The sequence below is a fragment of the Rhincodon typus genome, chromosome 31 (genome assembly GCF_021869965.1).
Source record: "Rhincodon typus isolate 14 chromosome 31, sRhiTyp1.1, whole genome shotgun sequence".
Taxonomy (NCBI): domain Eukaryota; kingdom Metazoa; phylum Chordata; class Chondrichthyes; order Orectolobiformes; family Rhincodontidae; genus Rhincodon; species Rhincodon typus.
This window is the reverse complement of record NC_063362.1, coordinates 36966757-36983673: the sequence shown is the minus strand read 5'-3', so window position 1 is coordinate 36983673 and position 16917 is coordinate 36966757. Positions and strand designations below refer to the sequence as shown.

The window sequence follows — 16917 nt, the reverse complement described above, 5'->3', positions numbered from 1 at the left end:
AGAGGAGCAGGAAAGCTGACGTTTTGGGTCTGGATCCTTTTTCTGAAGAAGGGTCCAGACCCGAAACCTCAGCTTTCCTGCTCCTCTGATGCTGCTTGGCCTGCTGTGTTCATCCAGCTCTACACCTTGTTATCTCGGGTGGTGGTAGAGGGTTGTTTATCAAACTGGAGGCCTGTGACCAGCGGTGTGCCACAGGGCTCGGTGCTGGGTCCACTATTATTCATCATTTATATAAATGGTTTAGGTGAGAATTTAAGAGGTATGGTTAGTAAGTTTGTGGATGACACCAAGATTGATGGTATAGTGGACAGTGAAGAAGATTATCTGAGAATGCAGCGAGATCTCAGTCAAACTGGACAGTGGGCTGAGGTATGGCAGATGGAGTTTAATTCAAATAAATGTAAGGTGTTGCATTTTGATGGGTCAAATCAGGGCAGAATTTACACAGTCAATGGTAGGGCCCTAAGGAATATTACAGAACAAAGAGATCTAAGGGTATAGGCTCATAGATCCTTGAAAGTGGAGTCACAGCTAGACAGAGTGGTGAAGAAGGCTTTCAGCTTGCTTGCTTTCATTGTTCAGAGCATTGAGTATAAGAGTTGGGATGTCTTATTGCAGCTATACAAGACATTGGTAAAGCCACATTACTCCAAAGAGTAATGTGTGCTGATTCCGATGAAGGGCATAAACCCGAAACTTCAACTTTCCTGCTCCTCTAAGGCTGCACTATATTGTCTCTGACTCCAGCATCTGCAGTTCTTGCTATCTCCAAGTAATGTGTGCAGTGCTGGTCGTCCTTCTATACAAACAATATTATTAAACTAGAAAAAGTGATGAAAAGATTTACTAGGATGCTACTTGGACTGGAAGGTTTGAGACATTAGGAGAGATTTGATAGGCTGAGATTTTTTAACCCTGGAGCATAGAAGACTTAGGGATGACCATATAGAAGTCTATAAAATCATGAGGGGGCTAGATAAAGTAGGTAGCCAACAGCTTTTCCCCATGGTAGGGGAGTCTAAAACTAAAGGGTATAGGTTTAAGGTGAGAGAGGAGAGATACAAAAGGGTCCAGAGGGATAATTTGTTGAGTGTTTGGAAGGGTTGCCAGAAGTAGTGGTGGAAGAGAGTACAATTTCGTCATTTAACATTCAGACACGTACTTGGATGGGGTAAGTATGGAGGGATATGGACTAAATGCAGGCAAATGGGACTTATTTAACTATGAGAACAAGATGATCAGAGGATTAGATAGGGTAGACAGTGGGAGCCTTTTTCCTCGGATGGTGATGGCTATCACAAGGGAACATAGCTTTAAATTGAGGGGTGATAGATATAGGACAGATGTCAGAGGTAGGTAGAGAGTAGTAAGGGCGTGGAATGCCCTGCCTGCAAAAGTAATAGACTTGCCAACTTTAAGGGCATTTAAATGGTCATTGGATAAACATATGGATGATAATGGAATAGTTTAGGTTAGATGGGCTTCAGATTGGTTTCACAGGTCGGCGCAACATCGAGGGCCGAAGGGCCTGTACTGCGCTGTAATGTTCTATGTTCTAGAACTAGGCAGCATGGGAAAATTGGGCCAAATGGCCTGTTTCCACAGTGTCGACCTCTACATCAGCCTTTCCCTTGCTTGTTCTATCATCCAGGCCCATTTGATGAGGAGGTGTACCCACTGAGGAGCTCTCAGTTTCACCTTCCAGAGCTTTTTAATGTTACTGAGGTCTTCTTCACTCATCTCATTAGGTCTATGATATTCATTTAAATGATAGCTTGTTTTTGTAAGATGGGGGCCATACATTTCCTTTCTACTTTGTTGGACTCTAAGTCATTCTACAAAACCACTCTGTTATATGTGATATTTTTAATATCTAGGCTACTAATCCCAGCCACATCTTTCAATCCACAGGATTTGATCATACATTACATATTCACTCCTGGTCCATTGACCACGATCTCCCATAGACATTTGGAGTTTCAGGATCGGTTAATTTTTTAACCTCTTATTCTCAAGGTTTGAGATGATACAAAATGATAACCTTTAATAGTGATAAGGGCTATATTTTATTCTGTGCAAATGAACAGATGACTGAGCAGAGATATCAAACGTAATAACATTCTTATTGCATTCTTACAACCTCCTTGTGATAATGTCAGCTGGCTTGGCAACAGTTCTGCCATCAGTGCTGTTTTTTGTTTTCTTGCTCTTTACTCATTCACGGGATGAGGGCATCGCTGGCTAGGCAGCATTTATTGCCCATCCCTAATTGCCCAGATGGCAGTTAAGAGTCAACCACATTGCTTTGGGTCTAGAGTCACATGTAGACCAGACCAGGTAAGTATGGCAGTTTCCTTCCCTAAAGGACATTAGTGAACCCAATGGGTTTTTTCCAACGATCGACAATGGATTGACGGTCATCATTAGATTCTTAATTCCAGATATTTACTGAATTCAAAGTCCACCATCTACTGGAGTGGGATTCAAACTCGGGTCCCCAGAGCATTATCTGGGTCTCTGGATTAACAGTCCGGCGATAATATCTGTACATGTGTGTGCATTGTCAATCAACCTTGCCTTCCACCTCATTCTCAGGATGATCCAAACTCTCGCCGACTGAACATTTCTGTCCCCTCTACTTAGCAAAATCTATGAAGATTTAATAGTACCTTGCAAAGTAATCAGCTCACCATCTTTGAATGGCTGAATTACAAAACATGCCTTTTGACTTGTCTATGCCAAGTCCAGTTCCTCATATCTCTGGCTTCCAATATTTAGACTCTGAACAGCTCAGAAACATTTCAATGCTGAGTTTAATTAACACAAGAAAATGATAGTGGTCTTGTTACTCACCTGTTTTGGCTTGGCCCCTGACAAATCTGAGCTTTGAGATTCTGCAAAGGTGTTTATTGCTTCATTGCCGCACAGGAAATGGACTTTTCACCCCTGACTAGATTTCTGCTGAAGTTTATCTTTGACCACTTATTTCTTTTTCTAACAACTGCTGGGCTAATAAAATATTTTGACACTAAAAAAAAAGTTTCTTATCACTGTAAATATCACAATATTTAAATATATAATTTAGTAGAAACATCATTATGATATAAATAAGGATATCTTTATAACTAGCCATTTGTAGAACTTAAGTTAGTTTTGTTAATTAGTCAGAAGACCTGACAATAGAGCTTTCCCAAAACTCTCACAAAAGGTCAAGGTAACCTCCTGCTCTTACAGATTCAGGACTCCTGCACATGCTCAGCACCAGTGAAGAAATATAAAAGCGCCAAGTGGTTCAGTATTACTACCACTTGGCAACAATCTTCTCACCAGAACACCATCAAAGCACCATTTTCGGCTTTGTTAGAAACATCAGCTCCAGACCTCATCAGCTTTATCTAAAGACAGATGCAAAGAATGAGGTGGAGTCATGGATCTCTTGCAAAGCTATGATCAAAGGAGGTCAAAGAGGCTAAACCATTCATGAGGATCAGGAAGATGGCTGTTGTTATCAAAGTTCAGAACATTGTTTTTCTATACATTCTGTAATTCCTAAATTTACACTTGTTTTCAATTCTGCAACCAGGAACTGAAATCTTTCATTTCCTACCTTGCTCAAACAAATATTTGAAATACTTCTGATTTAACAAGGTGCTATTCTCCTTCTGGTATTGCATGGAATACAAAGAACGATAAGAAGAGGTGACAGAATTAGAGACAAAACAAATATACTGTGGTACAGGCAGTCCCTTTGAATGGGCTCCGTTCTTGAGTATTTGCAAGTTGATTTGTATGCAAGTTGGAGCACAATACAGGACAATAAATAGCTGTTCATATGTACCAGTTCATAAATTAGATGTTTGTAAATGGAAGATCATCTATATTGGTAAGTAACAATAGAAGATGCAGGGTAGAGACTGTCATGTTGTCAAATTGCTGAATGTATAATACAACAAGGGGTAAAGAAGTAACAAACTCTGTTAATGGCATGAAGCTCTTGAGTTATACAAATAAAGTATTTATTTCAAAGTGTTCTTGTCTAGAGTATAATTTTTCGGGTGTCTCTGGTATTTATAACTTCTTTTTTTAAACTCTGGTGCGCATCAAAGCAACAATTGGATGACTATGGTTTCCAACAGCCCTGGCAAAATGGTAGTCATTGAGAATCGGAGAAAAAAACTTTCCAATAGTTGAAGTCATACCTGGCACATAGGAAGATGGTTGTGGTTGTTGGAGATCAATCATCTCATCCATAGGACATCTTTGCTGGAAGACCTAGGAACAACTGTGTTCAGTGATCTTCCCTCCGTTATAAGAGCAGATGTGGGAACCATTGCTGATGAATGAAGTGTTCACGACTATTTGTAACTCCTCAGGCACAAAGATACGTCATGAGGGCAGGCTGATAATTGGCATGCAAAACTTGAGCCACATGGTGGGTTTGGGAGTGGAGGGGTGTGGGGCAGGGAGCTGTAGAACACCCTTGACTAGAAACTGAACTGGTCTAGCTGTTTAAATGCTGTGACTATAAAAGCAGATCAGAAGTTGGAAATTCTGTAGTGAGTGATTCATATCTTGGCTCCCCAAAGCCTACTTGCCATCTACAAGGCACAGGTCAGTACAATGATAGAATACACTCCACTTACCTGTATGAACTCACCGTTTACCACTGTTAGTGAGACTGATTGAGGGGAGAATTGGATCAGTACTTACTGGAAACAAATTTGCAAAGCTATGGGGATATTGTGTGGGAACAGGACTGATATTATTCCACAGTGAGTCAGTATTCATTCAGTGGATCAAGTAGCCTTCTTCTGTCCCATAATGACTCTGACTCTATCCAGAACAAAGCAACCCACTTGATTGGCACCCATCTACTACCTTCATCATTCATTCCTTGCACAACTGAACCACAGTGACAGTGGTGTTTACCATCTGCAAAATGCACTACTCCTTCAATAGAACCTTCCAAACCCCATAATCTCTATAACTAGGAGAACAAGGGCACCAGAGACATAGGACCAGCAAGTCTCCTCCAAGCCACCCACCATCCTGCCTCAAAACTATATTGATGTTCCTTCAGAGTTGCTGGGTCAAAATCTTGCAAATTCCTCCCTAACAGCAGTGTGGGTGTCCCTACACCTCAAAGACTGCAACAATTTAAGAAGGTAGCTCACCACCACCTCTACCTTCTCAAGAGTGATTAGGCATGGGTAATAAATGCTGGTACTGCCAGTAATACACACAATTGGGTTAAAATAGTGACACTATTATTCCACGTTAGGAATGAGACATGTCCTTTTTGTCTCCAGGTTTTTGTTAGAAAATTATCCCTTTATTTACTTATTGAATACTATATTTGCAGAGATTAAATCTATGGAATATTCCAAGAATTACACTAATAACAATAATGAGAAAACAAAACTTTATTCATATTTTATTGAGTTTGCAACCAATAACTAAATGCCTAAAGTTCCAAGAGTTCTGCTCTCTAATAGTTACCAATTTCCAACATTTCTCAAAATGATATATATTTTACTGAAATTTCAAATTCTATACAATTATACAGGTAGTACAATTCAACGTGATTAGCCAGTAACTGCAAGTCTATATAATGTGATATTCTCTTAGTAACTGCTTATTTTTTGTAGCCAAATCCATTAGACTAATGTTTTATGTACAGCACTTGTCAAATATCAAGCCTGAAGCAGGCCTGACTAGCTCCAGATCCTGGGACTGCTTTCTTGCTCACTTGTTCCTAGAAAAACATATAACTGAGATGTGATTAGGAACTTTCCACGTTTTTAGAATCAGCTGTAGACATATGGACAATATGTCTCATCCTCCCCTCCCATTCCCTGGATGACATGTCCATCCGGGGCCTCCGTCACTGTCACAATGACTCCTCCTGGAAATTGAAGGAGCTGCACCTCACATTCTGCCTTGGGAGCCTACAACCTAATGGTCTCAATGTGGATTTTACTAGCTTCAAAATCTCTCCAACCCCCGCTTGACCTGTTCGTCTTCTCTTCCACCTATCCGATCCACCCACCTCACTGACCAATCCCCACCCCTACCTACCTGCACTCACCTGTCACCATCCCACCCCAGCCCCACCCCCCCCCCTATTTATTTCAGAGCCTCCTTCCCCTCCCCCATTTCTGAAGAAGGGTCCCGACCTGAAACGTCAGCTTTCCTGCTCCTCTGATGCTGCCTGGCCTGCTGTGTTCCTCCAGCTCTACACTTTGTTATCTCAGACTCCAGCATCGGCAGTTCTTACTATCCCTCTTGGGTGGTTGAGGTGTGAGAGTTTTAGGGGGCCTAACAACCATGTAGAGATCTGCGTCAATGACCCCATTAATGGAGGTGAGCCTTTTAAATTGCTGGCTTCAATATTAACCTGCCTCTGTGCCAATCTCTGATCTGTTATTGGAGGTGGCAGCCTTGTCTTCAGCCCACCTTCCAACTTGGAAGGTTGTAATTTCAGGTGAATGGACTGACTATCAAAATTTAGGATTACAACATTGAGCAATGGTGTCACCCACTCTTCCCAATTCAAAGTAGAAAATTTTGTTGGTATCAAATGCAATCCACACATAACTTATAATTCATTATACATTTCACAACAGAAATGTCACAAGTATGGAGCTGAAGAACCAGAAAGATGAGAGGCTCTCACAGACTCCATCTTGCTTTTTCATTGTTGTGTTGTTTCTTCTTATTAAGTGGGGAGATCAAAACTGAGAGTGGCAGACCTTTTGATGTGATCCTTCCTTTGCCATTTTAACTTTTCCTTCAAAAATGTTGAAAATAGTACCCAAGCTGATGATGCTGTTTAGCATGGCTGGAATAAACCTTTGCATCTACATCTGCTTGGAACAACATGTCAGAAATACTGTGGATCATATACATCCACATTTGCCCAATATTTGAACATATTTTATGGCAAACAGACTCCATTTTTGCTGGAATGTGAGTTTTATCTCCCAGGGTAAGTGTTGCATTTTTTTGAATTGTAATTATTCATGAAGAACAGGGAAGATCCGTAGAATGGTCAAGCTGTCAATCTTTTAAATAGACTGCTTTTTAAAAATTGAAAGTGATCTACGTTTGTTTGTGAGCTGAGAAGAACTGTTCTTTCAGTTCTAATAATTGCTTATTGATATAATATTAAATGCTGTAATTATTGCGTTACTACATCTTAACTGTTTTATTTAATCTCTACTTAGTCTCAAGATGGCTCCTGATGTTTTCCCAAGGTGTGTGAGATGGCATGGTGCTATAAGGGCAAAGGTTGGAGGGACAAGACAATGTGCATGTTTTGGCATGGGCTGGCACAGGAGCTAAAGGAGGCTATGGACTCCATGTGGCCACATCAACCCGCAACGGCTGCTCCTTCAATACAGTCGAGACGGTCAATAAATCAACGTTTCCAAATGTCCAATACTCACAAAAAGATTAAGGGCAGGTAAATCGTATTTTGTAATCTTCACAGAGCTTAAAGCTTTGTTCTTTATTCAGGCAAATAAACCCAGTCAATGTACTGCACCTATTGAGGCAAAACCAAAGAGGATGATAATGTAATTGATAAAACATAAAGTTGACTTATGAAAATACAGTGGTACAAATAGTTTAATTACTCAGGAATAATATCCCCAGTGCTTGCGGCTGACTGGTTTGAGACTGTCTGTACTTCACAGGCAATTGGGCTACTGCAGATCTGACCAGGATATTCCTTCCGAAGGTTCTCCAGATCTTCAAAATCCCCAATTCCTTTTGGGTCATCGCGATCAAACCATTGAGTTTTCTTATTGCCTGTTTAAAGGAACAAATCAAATGGAAATTGTTAGCAACATGCTGAAAGGTGGAAGCAAAACTAGGTGTTGGAAATCTTACTGGGGGGACATTTAACTGCACAAAATCAACACTTGCCACTTACCATTGGCCAAGAAGAGAACTGGATGCACACATAAATACCATGGCCACAAGAGCACGATAGAAACTCATAATTCTGCAGCGAGTAACTCACTTCATAACTCCCCCAAGCCTGCCCAGCTACAAGGTACAAATCAGGAGTGTGGTGGAATACTCCCACTTGCCTGAATGAGTATAGTTCCAAAACAACAATCAAGAAATTTGATAACATCCAGGACAAAGCAGCACCACATCTACCAAGTTCAGCATTCACTTCTTTCACCCAGTGCATAGAGTCTTAGAAACCTACTGCACAGACAAAGACCCTTCAGTCTATCATGACCAGGCCGGTCAGAAACAAGTACCAAATTATTCTAATCCCATTTTCCAGATTTTCCAAGTAGACTACACACCTGGTCACCTCTTCAAAAAATTTAATCAGGCTGGTCAGACATGAATTCCCCTGAACAAAACCATGCTGACTGTCCTTAATTAATTCACGTGTCTCCAAATGCAAGTTAATCCTGTCCCTCAGAATTACTATTAATAATTTTCTACAAGCGAGATAAGACTGATTGGCCTGTAGTTTGCTCCCTTCTTGAATAATGGTACCACATTGGTTGTCCTCTAATCCTCTGGCACTTCTCCTGTGGCCAGAGAGGAATTGAACAAGTGCCCTTGCTATTTCCTCCCTTGTCTTATTCAACAACATGGGATACATTTCTCTCCGATCAATATTCCTCTAAGTCTTCTGCTGTTTTGAGCCCTGGATACCCACCATAAGCCTCCCTTTTCCTCCAATCTAATGCTGTATATCCCTTGATATCCTGGGTTCACAGAATCTGTTTCTTTATTTCTTTATTGGAACATGTTGGCCCAGTACTCTCCATATTTCCTTCCTGAATGCATCCCATTGTTCTGAGAAAGACTTACCTGAAAGTATTTGCTCCCAGTACACTTTGGCCAAATCATATCCAATCTTATTAAAATCAGCTTTCCCCCATTTGAGAACTTTGATTTCAGGCCCATCTTTTTCCTTTTCTATAACAATCTTGAATCTAACAGAGTTATGATCACTGTCTGCAAAATGCTCCCTCACTAACTGTTCAACCATTTGCCTGGCTTCTGTTCTTGTTCTGATCTGGTCTTGTCTATATCTTCCCATAGAAGCCACTCATGGTTTAAAGTCTCAGTGCATATTCATTTTTTCATGAGCTGCATCATGATAACTAACAGTTGTACCTACAGAATTTAATTATCTTCCTAATGAATGTCTGAACAGGTTGATAAAAAAAATCTCTACATGTGCTTCTTGATGATCTGGTATACTTCTGATTGTAGGCGCTCCACTTGTGTATTTAGGTAGATTAACTTGAATCTGTGCCACATTTTCATCCTATTATGAACATTAATGAAACTGAATTCATGTTGTGGACTCATTAATGACCAGTATCATTAATGTTTAAAGTGGACAAAGTTTGATACTTCATAAGGGAAGAAAACCACAAGATTCCATAGTTTTGTACAAACAGCAATAAGCTAAGATATAAAATTAGAATGGTAAAATAATCTACAATATAGACATAACTTATACTCCAACATCTAGAATTAACATGAGGAAAACCTGGGTAACACGCAAACAATAGTCAAATAGCGAAGGTAGTCTGGATCAATCCCATGGATTTCTCAGCATCCCCCAGGTATGGTGACATTGTGGGTCACAAATTCTCATTAAAACATTGGTTCATTACAACAGGTTTCATTTCTTCACTTTAGAAGATCTAACTTCAGAACCTCTTCAGAAACTGCTCTGTCACAGTGAATGGCTGCTTGGATCCCGAGAATTTAATTTCTCCTCCTGAGATTGTGATCTACTGGATTCCCAAGACTTCACTCTAGCTCCTATTATCAGCTCCTTTCCAGCTCTTTCAGAGACAGCTAGTTTCATTAAGCTGGCACTATCCCAGTGTTTTTTCAAGATTCAGTATTTCTTAGCTGCACCAAGCAAATAAAAGGGAGAGTAGCAACAAAATCAACTGACTGATAGGAAACAGAGAATAATGGGCATTGGATATTTTTTCATGTTAGCGGAAGGTCTGTAGTGGAATTCTCCAAGATCCAGTACTGGGACTCTCGTTTTTTTCTGACGTATGTTAATGATCTTGATCTTGGTGCGCAGGAAATAATTTCAAAGATATGAAACTTGGAAGCATTGTACACTGTGAGGAAGACAGTGTATAACTTCAAAAACACATTGGTAAGTTGGTGGTGTGGGTGGATATGTGGCAGACGATGTTCAAGGCGTTGCATTTGGTAGGAAAGGTATGGATAGGCAAATAAAAGTTAGGGGTTACAATTCCAAAGGAGTGTAGGAGAGGAGGGACTTACATGTCTAAATGCACAGATCATTGAAGGTGGCAGGACAAATGGAGACACCAGCTAATAAAGCATAAATATCCTGGGTAAAAATATTTCTCTTTAACACTCATCTTAGCCTCTAACTCTTACCTTAAATCTATGCCCCCGGCTATTGATCTCCCTTACAAATGGAAAAAAATAATTTCTGTTTATGCCCTTCATAATCTTACACATGTCTATCAAGTTTCCTCTCAACCTTCACTTCTCCAAGAAAAGCCCCAGCCTCCCCAATCTTTCCTCATAGCTTGCACTCTCCAGCGTAGGCAACATCCTGGTAAATCTCCTTCGCATCCTCTCTAGTGCAATCCCGTCAGCGTAACCTCTTTGGTTTGCATTCTATGCTTTGGCTAATAAAGGCAAGTATCCCACATACTTTCGATTTTTTGACCTGTTGCTTCTGTTTGGACCTGATTCGGGTCTCAGTAATATGACTATCAAAAACAGTAAATGACTGACTAGGTCAAATAGATGTCCTGACATAGATTGAAAAGTAAAGCCAGATATCAGCTGAAAGGCTTGAGGCTCCCAGAGATTCAGCAGAATGAAGATTTTTTTTTAAGTCCTAAAGGCACATATTTCGCAATTCTATTCAAAATTGATCTCAGTGTACCACAGTACAACACATCATTGTCTCCAATGAAGAAATAACCAGAACCAGTAAAGAAATAAAGTGTACAATTCTCTGTTTTTACTTATTTTTCATGAGTCAGAGGCATCACTGGAAAGGCCAACATTTGTTGACCATCCCTAACTGAACTTTGAACTTAATAGCTTGCTTAGTCATTCCAGACAATAATTAAGAAGTCAACCACATTGATTTGGATCTGGATGGCAAGTTTCCTCTCCTCAAGGACATTAGTGACAAGATGTATGACACAGACCAGCATAAATTATGTGGCTACCTTGCTCAGTACAGTTTTCACAATGTGGGAACAAGGGCACTGAGCCTAGTTTTCTACAGCTGCCATGTACCTGCCTTGTTTGAACAGGGGAAAAGTAGTTCAGCCGTTTAATTCTCTGACATGTGAACAACATTCAACATTGCATCATGATTAGCTAAGTGGAAGGGTAGATTCCACAAATAAAATGTTCAAAACTTACAAAAAGAGCGAGGACAGGTAAATCGTATTCTGTAATCTTGACAGCTCCGGTCTTTTTGCTCTGCATTCACACAGGTAAATCCAGTTGAAATGCTGCACCTGTTCAATGCATAAGAGGAGCATGTGCTAATCTAATCATTAAAACAATTCACTCTCTCTGAATCAGTCCCAATTTCAAACTACACAGGAACAGGAGTAGGTCACTCAGCTGGTTCGGTATTTACTTAAAATGTTGCTGATTTGTATCTAACCATTTTTCCTGCCTTAGTTTCACAATCTGCAATATCCTTCCTCAACAGGAATTCATCAATCTAATGTTTGAAATCTTTAATTCACTATCCTCACCAGCTTTTCAGGAGCCAAGAACTCCAGATTTACACTACCTTTTGTTCTGAAGAGGAGCTTCCTGACACTACCCCCTGAAATGCCTGGCTCTAATTTTAATTTTCATAAAGTCGTTGAACCCTACAGTGCAGAAGCAGGCCATTTGGCCCATCAAGTCCACACCAACACTCTGAAGAGCTTCCCACCCAACCCCAGCTCCCTACCCTATCCCTAAACCCCACATTAACCATGGATAATCTATCTAGCATTGCCCATCCAAATAACTTGCACATAGAGTCACAGAATCATAGAGTCGTACAGCATGGAAGCAGACCCTTTGGTCCAACTCGTCCATGCTGACCAGATATCCTTAATTAGTCTAGTCCAATTTGCCAGCATTTGGCCCATATTCCACTAAGCCCTATTCATATACCCATCCAGATGTCTTTTCAAGTTGTAATTGTACCAGACACCACCACCTCCTCTGGCAACTCATTCCATACATGCACCACCCTCTATATCAGTAAGTTGTCCCTTAGGTCCCTTTTAAATCTTTCTCCTCTCACCTTAAACCTATGTCTCTCGTTTTAGACTCCCTCACCCTGGGGTAAAGACCTTGGCTACTCACCCTATCGCACCCCTCATGATTTTATAAGCCATCCGATGCTCCAGGGAAAATAGCCCCAGCCTATTCAGTCTCTCCCTATAGCTCAAACCCTCCAACCCTGGCAATGTCTTTGTAAATCTTTTCTGAATCCTTTCAAGTTTCACAACATCCTTTCTATAGCAGAGAGACCAGAATTGCACGCGTTATTCCAAAATGGCCTAACCAATGTCCTGCACAGCTGCAACGTAACATCTCAACTCCTATAGTCAATGCACTGGTCAATAAAGGTAAGCATATCAAACACCTTCTTCACTATCTTGTCGACCTGGGACTCCACTTTCAAGGAACTATGAACCTGCACCCCAAGGCCTCTTTGTTTAGCAACACTCCCCAAGGCCTTGCCATTCAGTGTGTAAGTCCTGCGCTGATTTGCTTTTCCAAAATGCAGCACCTCACATTTATCTAAATTAAACTCCATCTGCCACTCCTCGGCCCATTGACCCATCTGATCAACGTCCATCCTTGGACTGTGGGCAAAAACCAGAGCACCTGGAGGAAACCCATGTAGACATGGGGAGAATGTGCAAACTCTGCACAGACTGTCACCAAGTGGTGGAATCGAATCCAGGTCCCTGGAGTTATGAGGCAGCAGTGATAATCACTGAGCCACTGTGCTGATAAATTTTATACTTACATTCTGGACTCCAAAGGAAACAGTTTCATTTGAACTACTTGAGAATATCTTTTAATCCTCTTATACAGGCTGTCAAATCGCTGCTAAATCCCTGCTTTGTTATCTGCATTGAAATTTATTCAGAGTCATGGCGTCATACAGCGTGCAAGCAGACCCTTTGGTCTATCCAGTCCATGCTGACCATGATCCCAAACTAAAGTATTCCTATCTACCCGTGCTTGGACCATATCTCTCCAAACATTTCTTATTCATGTACTTATCTAAATGTTTAAATTTTGTAATTGTACTACATTCACCACTTCCTCTAGCAGTTCATTCCACACACAAACCACTCTCTGTGTAATAAAAGATTGCCCCTTATAACTTTTTAAAATCTTTCTCCTCTCACCTTAAAAATATGTCCCCTAGTCTTGAAATCCCACACCCTAGGGAAAAGACACCACCCATTCACTTTATCTATACCCCTCATGATTTTATAAACCTCAACAAAGTTACTCTCAACCTCCTACAGTGAAAAAAAATCCAGCCTATCTAGCTTCTCCCCAAAGCTCAAATCTTCCAGTTTCGGCAATATCCTGGCAAATCTCTTCTGAACCCTCTCCAGCTTAATAGTATCCTTCCTGTAACAGGGCGACCAGAATGGGATACAGTGTTCCAGAAGAGGCTTCACCAACATCCTGTACAACCTCAACATGATGTGCCAACTCCTATGCTCAAAGAACTGAACAAAACATACTCCTTGTAACATACCCACATAAACAATCTTTTAAAGCATCAGTACCACTCTAGTGATTGTGAGCCTGTAGTCCTTTCACATTTAAAACACCCTTAATGAGCTGTGAGGCTCAGAACTGAACGCAATAGTGTAGTCTCGTCAGAGCTATATGGAAGTACACTTCCTCCCCTTCTACTTCAGCCCTTTCAAAATTATGTTAAGAACCTTTGAAGTCACTTGTGCAACTAGAATTTAATAAAGTCTATATGTGGACACCAAAATCTTTCTGTTCTTGTTCTCACGATTTACAATATATTCTGAATTATCCTTTTCATGCCCAAAGTGGGGTCACCGTTTAAAAATAATGTGTTGCTATTTAAAACAGAGAGGAGGAATTGTATCTCATAGAGGGTTGAGTCTCTTTGGAACTTACTTTCTCAAAAAGTTTTGGAAGCATTGACTTTGAATATTCTTATTGCAAAATTAGATAGATTCTTGATGAGCAAGGAGGTGAAAGGGCATTTGGGGTAGGTGGAATATGGAGTAATCAGATCAACCATGTATGATATTTGTATGAGCTCACATATTCCATCTTGAAGTCCAGCTGTCATGGTATTTTTTTTCCACTGGTTTAATATGTCAGTATCCTTTTGCAAGTTTTTGCCTTTGCCTACACTTTGTATTGCACCTGCTAGCCTGGTGTTGAATATAATGTTCTCTATTCCTTTAAATAAGTCACTGATAAATAAATTGAAATACCAAGTCCCCATTGTGGGATACCACTAGTCATATCCTCCCAATGGATATATATTCCATTATCCCTACTAACTGTCAAATACCTTCTAACCAATTTCCTACCAATGTGAAAAGGTTGCCTCCAATTCCATGTATTTTTATCTTTGCTAACAGTTGATTGTGTGGAACCTGACTGAATGCCTTCTGGATGTCCGTATAAGATGGCAGGTATCATTATTTACTCAGAAACAATGTCTCCAGTACGTGAGGCAGGAACCCCGTCTGTTGTCTCTACTTCGCAGGCAGTCGGATTACTGCAGATTTTACCAGCATTTTCTTTTCGAAGATTCACGAGATCTTCATAATCCCCATTTCCAGAAGGGTCATCTCGATCAAACCACTGGGTTTTGCAGCTGCCTGGTTTAAAGGAAAACAAAGACTGTGCTGTCAGCAACACTTCAACACTTTCAATCTTAGGGTAGAAACTCAAAAAGGTAAAATTCGACTGCTATTGGAAACTGGATTTTAAAAAAAAGTTAAACAAAATAATAATAAATTTCGACAGGTTGTTATTGAGAAGAGCTTAATTAAGGAGAGAAATCCAGTATTTTTTCACTTCATCCTTCAAAGAGACTACAAATTGAGGATCCCACAGGAAAAGAGGGCGCTGCCTTTCCAATTTTATTTCAGCAAAAACACACTGGTCTCAAGAACAAGACCAAATTCACTCTTCTTTAAGGAAGGAAGCAAAATACTGCAAATGCTAAAAATCTGAAACAATTTCAGAGAACTTTGGACGAGCTCAGCATGTCTGGCAGCATCTGTGGGGAAAGAAACAGAGTTAATGGTTTGAGTCTGGTTCTGAAGAACTCAGTTCTGAAGATGAAGCATACTAGACTTGAAACGTTAACTCCGCTTCTTTCTCCTCAGATGCTGCCACTGCTTCTTTCTCCTCAGATGCTGCCACACCTACTGAGTTTCTCCAGCATTTCATGTGCTTGTCTCTAAGAAAGAATGCTGCATTGAACAAAGATAACAAAGCAAGGGATAATGCTTTAAACAGGAATTCCAGTTTGATCAGCAGTTCCTAATAAACATGCATGCTGACTTGACACAGGTAATGATTAAATTGAGAGCATCTGAGACCGAAGTAATAGGGATAAGGCCACATGGCTTCATACAGTCATTAATGGGCTTTTGGTTTGTAGTCATGGGGGTTGGCAATGCTTTTTAAGGTTTTAAACATTTGCAGGAATCTCGAACATGCAAAGGGATTGCTATGATAAAGCATTGCTACGTTTCATACCCTTACCCATCCAGATTAAATATAGTACAACTTTCAGGACATTTGACATGGTTATTTCCAACGACAAATTTAAACTGCTTAGTTCTAAAGTAAATGGATAATACAGCTGCACCATTGCATCCAGAAATACTATTTGTGGTTTGGAATTTAGTACACAAAACACCATTTAAAAATGTTCACTACTTACAAAAAGATTCAGGGCAGGTAAATCGCACTCTGTAATCTTCACAGCTGCCATTTCTTTGTTCTGCATTGATACAGGTAAATCCAGTTGAAATGCTACACCTGTTGAATTTAAAATGGAATGTACTTGGTCAGTGCACTTCTCAAAACTGTTCATATTTGAGAAATAGGCCCGAATGTTCCAGGTCCTAAAGTCAGAACAGAATTAGAGGGAAGGCCCACAAATGGTGCCAAGCACTGCATCAATTTCAAGATGCCGTTCCTTCCACTGGCTGCTGTTAACGATGAGACGGGGAGAAAGTGCGGGATGGAATTCCCTCTCCACCAAACTGAGACTAATTAAAAGTTCATCAGCAACTTGTCAATTTTTGCAGCTCACTTTTTTTTTAGGTAGGGCATGCCAGTTCCCGGCAAAAAGATCATCTGAAGGCAGAAGGACCACACAAGGCCAGACAACACAACCATGTAAGAGGGTCAGTTGAACAGAGGGATTCTTGGCATTTGATAAGGTGTGCCCATGGCACTGCTTGGGCACAGAATGAATGGGCTATCAGTGCTTGGACATTGACTGGCCAATTAACATCTTAGCATCACTGGGTAGAACAGCAGTGGGTAAGGTTGCCAAGGACCTGCTCAGAAGAAAGGTTGTAGCTTACATTGGGCTAAGTCTATAAGATTTTGCACACAGAACAATGATGGGAAACACCTTCTGCAGGAAAAGCAGAACTCCAGGAATCAGGCAGGCAGAAGAGAGGAAAGAGGAGCAGGATGGCAAGAGGCCAAACCCCCAACCCAGGGTACCTAATATAACAGCAGCTACTGAAGACAGAGTTACCTGCAGGTGATGGAGTGCAAACAAAAACTGCGACTGTCCAAGCAGATGGTCACAGAGATTGTTGCCCTCATCACCAAAAATCTTGCAGT

The 16917-nt window shown here is 40.6% G+C and overlaps 1 protein-coding gene across 12 annotated transcripts in view; it reads right to left on the bottom strand.

The window, feature by feature from the left end:
• Window positions 1-5408: 5408 nt before the first annotated feature.
• si:dkey-205h13.2 overlaps window positions 5409-16917 on the bottom strand; it is a 155229-nt gene continuing 143720 nt past the window's right edge. For 11 of the 12 annotated variants that reach the window (XM_048615283.1, XM_048615277.1, XM_048615281.1 and 8 more), the window contains 6 exons: window positions 15998-16095; window positions 14747-14921; window positions 11431-11528; window positions 7638-7812; window positions 7449-7546; window positions 5409-5755 (listed from right to left, as the gene is read on the bottom strand). In XM_048615283.1, the coding sequence (XP_048471240.1) occupies window positions 7456-7546; window positions 7638-7812; window positions 11431-11528; window positions 14747-14921; window positions 15998-16095 (637 nt within the window). In that variant the 3' untranslated portion in view covers window positions 5409-5755; window positions 7449-7455. Of the gene's footprint in view, window positions 5756-7448; window positions 7547-7637; window positions 7813-11430; window positions 11529-14746; window positions 14922-15997; window positions 16096-16917 lie in introns of those variants that run through there. The other variant, XR_007265323.1, reaches the window with a different exon arrangement.